At 41.9% G+C, this 5,434-nt stretch overlaps 2 protein-coding genes and 2 non-coding genes across 4 annotated transcripts; 2 read left to right on the top strand and 2 right to left on the bottom strand.

Moving 5' to 3' along the window:
• On the top strand, positions 1 to 72 carry SARC_30162. The gene has a single exon. It is a non-coding gene; the product is annotated as a tRNA-Glu (tRNA).
• A 68-nt stretch (positions 73 to 140) lies between these two features.
• SARC_30161 lies at positions 141 to 211 on the bottom strand. The gene has a single exon. It is a non-coding gene; the product is annotated as a tRNA-Glu (tRNA).
• Positions 212 to 353: 142 nt separating this feature from the next.
• Positions 354 to 2,538, top strand: SARC_07395 (hypothetical protein). The gene is made up of 5 exons (XM_014298669.1): positions 354 to 566; positions 921 to 1,060; positions 1,308 to 1,388; positions 1,672 to 1,823; positions 2,400 to 2,538. The coding sequence occupies exons 2-5, from the start codon at positions 935 to 937 to the stop codon at positions 2,524 to 2,526; spliced, it is 486 nt and encodes a 161-aa protein (XP_014154144.1). The 5' UTR covers positions 354 to 566; positions 921 to 934; the 3' UTR covers positions 2,527 to 2,538.
• A 1,638-nt stretch (positions 2,539 to 4,176) lies between these two features.
• On the bottom strand, positions 4,177 to 5,007 carry SARC_07394 (hypothetical protein). The gene has a single exon (XM_014298668.1). The coding sequence runs from the start codon at positions 4,991 to 4,993 to the stop codon at positions 4,307 to 4,309; it is 687 nt and encodes a 228-aa protein (XP_014154143.1). The 5' UTR covers positions 4,994 to 5,007; the 3' UTR covers positions 4,177 to 4,306.
• Between the last annotated feature and the right edge of the window lie 427 nt (positions 5,008 to 5,434).

Here is a 5,434-nt window from a genome sequence, read left to right as displayed (position 1 = left end):
AACCCATTCGTCTATCGGCTAGGATATGAGCTTCTCACGCTTGAGGGCGGGGTTCGATTCCCCGATGGGTAAATTTTTGTTTCTTTTAGTGGAAAATCTCGTCGTTTTCTTTTCTAGCTAAATCCTTTTTCAGAAAAAAGTTACCCATCGGGGAATCGAACCCGCCCTCAAGCGTGAGAAGCTTATATCCTAGCCGATAGACGAATGGGTGATGAATCATGTTATAGCTTCTTTTACATATTTTTCATTTTTATTTTTCACGTTCTGGTTATGTATTTGGATTGTTTTATATGAGGTACTTTAATACTGCGAACTACGAACCCATTATCAGCTGGAAAGCATATTTACCTCAAATTATTTTATTGTTGTTTTTATAAATCTGTTAAAAAGGGTCAGTATGTGGCTCAAATGTATGTCAAGTTTTCTTCTCTATATGCCTATGCAATAGAAATTTGCCAAGCGCACGCATCGGAATAGCACCTTTCTTATCTTGAGCACTATTGCATGGAGCAAGTATACTGTCTTTGCCATTGTGGTCTGGAAGGGTCAGCGGGTATTCCTCAAATGTACGTCGAATTCTATTTAACATACGTATCCTCGTCCGTCTGGTCCATGTTCTATCGTGGTCCTGAACTTTGCCCTGGTTTTGCACTATATTATAATATTGTATGATAATTCATGATCGATCGAGCTCATGTATCTAATTTAGATGAAGACAGTGTGGCCATTATTAGTATCATTGTGGCTTTATTCGTGACGAAATGGTTTCTCAATCCTTTTGGTGTCTAGAACCGCCTCCAGTTGTACAGTGGAAATTGTCTTATCTCGCTGCCTGTTTCGATATTAAACTTTTAAAAATACATTACTTAATTCGCATCTTTCCATTACTCAATATCTGATGATCCCTGCCGGGCATTCAGAGGAAGGGCACTCCATGATGGCAATGGTTTATCGAAATTGTATTATTAATGATTTGCACAAGGACGGGGAGAAGGGCATGCAGTGCTTGGTTGCCGGCTTTATGCACTACTTGGCCTTGTGCGTGTGTGACCTGAATGAGGTTAGTATATTGGAAATTTGCAGCCCAAAAACATCGTACACCGGTCAAGCGGTATTTGAATCAATCGCCCGTGTCAAGTACCACACACTTTTGTGGCCTGTATATACAAGCCAGTCTATATTTCGTACACTGTACAAGATCAAAAAAGTTGACCTGTAGGGCACATCAGTCACGTTCGTGTTTGTCATGAAGTCAAGCAATAGGATCTCGTACAATTCGGATGTTCATTCTATTCTCAACCACACAGGCAAGGAAGGGTATAATGTTCGTGTGCGATTGCAAGGGTATTGGATTAAAGAACATGAGTTTAGAGCTGGAGAAGGAAATGGTAAGTCATAATCACCCGGCTGGGCGCAGTCACCTGTCTGTGTGTCGGGAAATATCGAAATTACATCAAGGTAATTTCAAATCCATCTTGCATCGGAGAATCACGAATAGTACTCGGCTTTAATTGCATAGTTATATTGTTGATCAAATGTACGTTCGATTCAACACCAGACATTCAACGGTCGTGTGATACTATGGGGAAATGTCATCCAAAAGTGCTCCAGCCATTCACAAGACTATGGATTCGGAGTGATTATTCACATATCCTTTCTTCATTTGAACAGGCTTGGCTATATCAAGACGGGCCCCCAATCAAACTCAAACGAGTATTACTGGTAGATAGCCCTTCTATCCTCAAGGGGTTTATGAAGTTGCTGAAAGTATTCTTGAAGAAAAAAACGGCCGATAGGATGGTCGTGTGTGACAGTAAAGATCTGTATGTTGCACGCTTGACATTCAATATTTAGCACATTCATGTGAAAACAAACCTGTTACCGACATTGTGCATATGATTATGTTAAGTGATAATAGCATACACGATTGTGAGGAAGATGGTGGTGAAGATGGTGAAGCCTTGTGCATTTTCGGGAAGCGAAGTACGAATACTGCAAGCAACGCACCACCCATCGCTAAGTACACACCCCGGCTACAATAATAGTTCTAGCAATATCGGATTAATCAACACTATTGAAGTAAGATGAGTGACACATGCAAAGGTATGTTGATACTAGTTAAATCTGAGGGGCATTTGTGGATTGTGGGGAGTATCAACATACTATTCGCCCCTTTGCCATAATGTTGTATTGGCTCAGTTTTGAGCCAGTATCATGTCTATAGCGTTTGCGAATTTGCAGATTGCGTCAGCACTGCGATATAGCTACTCAGACCATATTTCATCGAGCATATTCATAGCCACCTTCATTGTGATGTACGCCTGTAGACTGCTGGGTTAGCCCATGGCACGAGTAGCATTTAAATATACATGTATCACTACGGCTATTCTTCTGCACAGCGATAAGTTTGCCAAACCCACGGAGCTGGCCACACCATTTGGCACGTACGAGAAGAGCATGCAGCAATGGCGAGAGGAGCGCACGCGGCGCTTGGAGGAGGCCACACTTAAGTGTAAAGCAGAGTAAATATAATTGGTTCTTCTTTGTAACACTATGCGCCTGTACTGTGCTAGTGGATGGTTGTCATCGAATTCGTTCGCGAATATACCCTAAATCGTTCGTCGGGGGTTTGTTTCCAAGTCAGCGTGGATACGCTTAAATGAATATCAATGTACATAGTGAAATAAGTTATCAATGGCTTAACTATACACTCTTAATGTGGCGTATACTCAAAGTCATACTCTTAGTATTGCGCACAGCTCTGATTATGTACCACTGGATAGAATTTCATGGCGAATGTAAAATTGCTAGCTCGTTAGTTGTTGGTAAGTGATGTGACATACTAACGTATTGTGCAAGATATATCAAGTCATGTGTACTACAATGTTGCCCTGCTGGTCTGGAACTTATTAAGTGTGATCTTCATAGTAAGTCAAAGCTTGTCTTACCTGAATGCAGCGCCAATTGTGAAAGCGCACATTCATTGTAACATTGCGTAACTCTCAGCTTTCGAGTGCACGTTTCGCGTACGGGCACTGTCGACCGGCGTGACAATGCTCTATTTCACGGACTTTAAATGGTAAATAAATGCACTACTGTTTGTTATACACCGAAAAATCTTATATAGCATTATCAGAGTGTATGGGATGCATGGTATAGATATCGTCTATATTCTACTCTATACTATCATTGATGTCCACTATGCTAAGGTATATGTGCATAGAAATAATTTATCTGTGCGGAACAGGATTTATTTTAGAATCAATTAGAAGAAGAAAAACTGAAACGTAAATCTGAAACATTAGTAGCTTGCGCGAGCGGATGAAATGTTCAATATTGGCGATTCGTAATAGTAATCATGCAGCGCCTGTCGCCTGTGAAATTAATCCGTGAAGTTTAATTTTTCAAGATTCACCTTGTTCACATTTGGTATAAAATGATAGACATAGGCTCCACTGCACAGTTTCATATATTACGATACGAAACTTGTTTGACACAACCACGTGTACATATTTGTAGTGTACTCTTAGGTCTGTTTGGTGCACTGCAACGAACTATTCTATCTCACGTATGTATTGCCCATTCCATCGATTTTAATGCAATATTTGCTATCCTTGCAATATCACCCGTACAGTATAAACAAGCTACAAAAATATGCAGCACTGCACTCAGACCCCTGTTTTCCGTAGTCACGCATATCTTGCTTAATATGTTGACAACTTAGAGATAAATATGCACGAGGACTATTTATGGACACCATGTAAAGTAATGAGCTAGCTTGCACAGCATGTATTTTTCCACCGTGTTCGATACATGCCGCCATATAATTATCCACTATAACTCATCAGATCCCATGGATAGCGCGCGCGACATAGAGTCTAATCTAGTACTAGTGTTTATTGAAATACTCCCTGATATACGTCACTATACATATTGTAGAAGGCTCAAGACACATTATTCGTAACTAAATCACGGTCTTCGAGCTGACATAGCTAGAATAACGGTGTTCTACACATGTGCTTCGGAGGATCATCCGTGTGAAAGTCTTCATCACAAAGAGTGCCACTGACGAGCGATTGCAGTAGAATCCAGTCGAGAAAATAGGATAAAGTTCAGGCCTGGAGTTGAAACCCTAACAGACATCCCATACCACTTCCAAATACAAACGAATGTTGAGATTATCAAAGGAGTCTGGACTTGATTGTTACGAATTAATATGAGAATATGAATGCAACAAAGTAGCGCACCTAAGGCGAGATGTATACCAAAAGTACTTTTGCATACTCGTATACTTTAACGCGATTGTTCAGATCAGATCTTCAAAACTTTCTGGAAGGGTCCACATCTGCTCCGAGTCCTCATAGCTCATATAGAAGAGATTGCCACCTCCCACCATTGCAATTGCCTCGTCTCCATGAGGAAACAGCCAAGGGTGTCCACCACGAGTTGAGGCCGTATGCTCACTAGCTGTATTGTGACCTTGCCACCACCACTTGGCGTGAGCATATGGATCGTTAGTTTGGGGAGGAAAACCAAATTCATTCAAAACACCTACAGCGAAAACCCCACGACAATCCGTGCACCAGAAATTATGCTGCAGAAAATCAGCCAATGCACGCGACGCCTGTACCTGATTACTTGTCATGCCTGTGATAGGGTAATTGTGCATGACTGTATGTACAATACTCCAAACTTGATTCGGCTGACTCGCTCTACCACCGGCCATTGCAAGTGCATTGTAAATTGCTGTGGAATTATCTTTACTGTCGGTGACGCATTGACTGTAGTCTCCGATTTGTTCAGGTCCGCTCAGTAAACTCATAACCTCATCAAGAGACGGGACCGCACCATATTTGTGTGTAGGCCACAATGCAGCAAGTATATTATACATAAGCTTGCGGGAATGTGCAGCTTGTGCAGATTTAGGACCAACCTCAGGGTACCAATATTCACAACGCGATGTTCCAAGAATATCTCCTGGGAATACAAGCATGGTCGATAGAGCGGCAGTGATCGCTTCAAATCGACTCAAGCGGCTTTCGACTGTAGAAAATTCTCGGGGACATGGGTGACTATCCCACCACGGTCCTTGATAACAGATATTCTTGAGCCGACGCGTCACACATGTGTTCGGGTATATTGGGAGATCGCCAGTACATATAAGTCCAGGGGCACAACCCATATCTCGCTCAAGCACCTGACAACCCTCATCAACCAGGAATTCATTTTCAAATACGTTCGCTGTCTCAAAATGTACTTTACAACTCTGATCCTTCTGGCGATATTTTACACAACGACCTTTGGCTGGGATTCGGGGGCCATGTGTTTTCTAACCCTTTATTGCACAATCCATTATCATTGTCAAGGAATGACGTGCCATTTTCATCAAACGCCCACGGGCCCCACCTCTCATGGACGTCAATGTTACACCATT

The sequence above is a fragment of the Sphaeroforma arctica genome (assembly GCF_001186125.1).
Source record: "Sphaeroforma arctica JP610 unplaced genomic scaffold supercont1.582, whole genome shotgun sequence".
In the NCBI taxonomy this organism is placed as follows: Eukaryota; class Ichthyosporea; order Ichthyophonida; genus Sphaeroforma; species Sphaeroforma arctica.
This window is presented reverse-complemented; position numbering and strand designations above follow the sequence as displayed.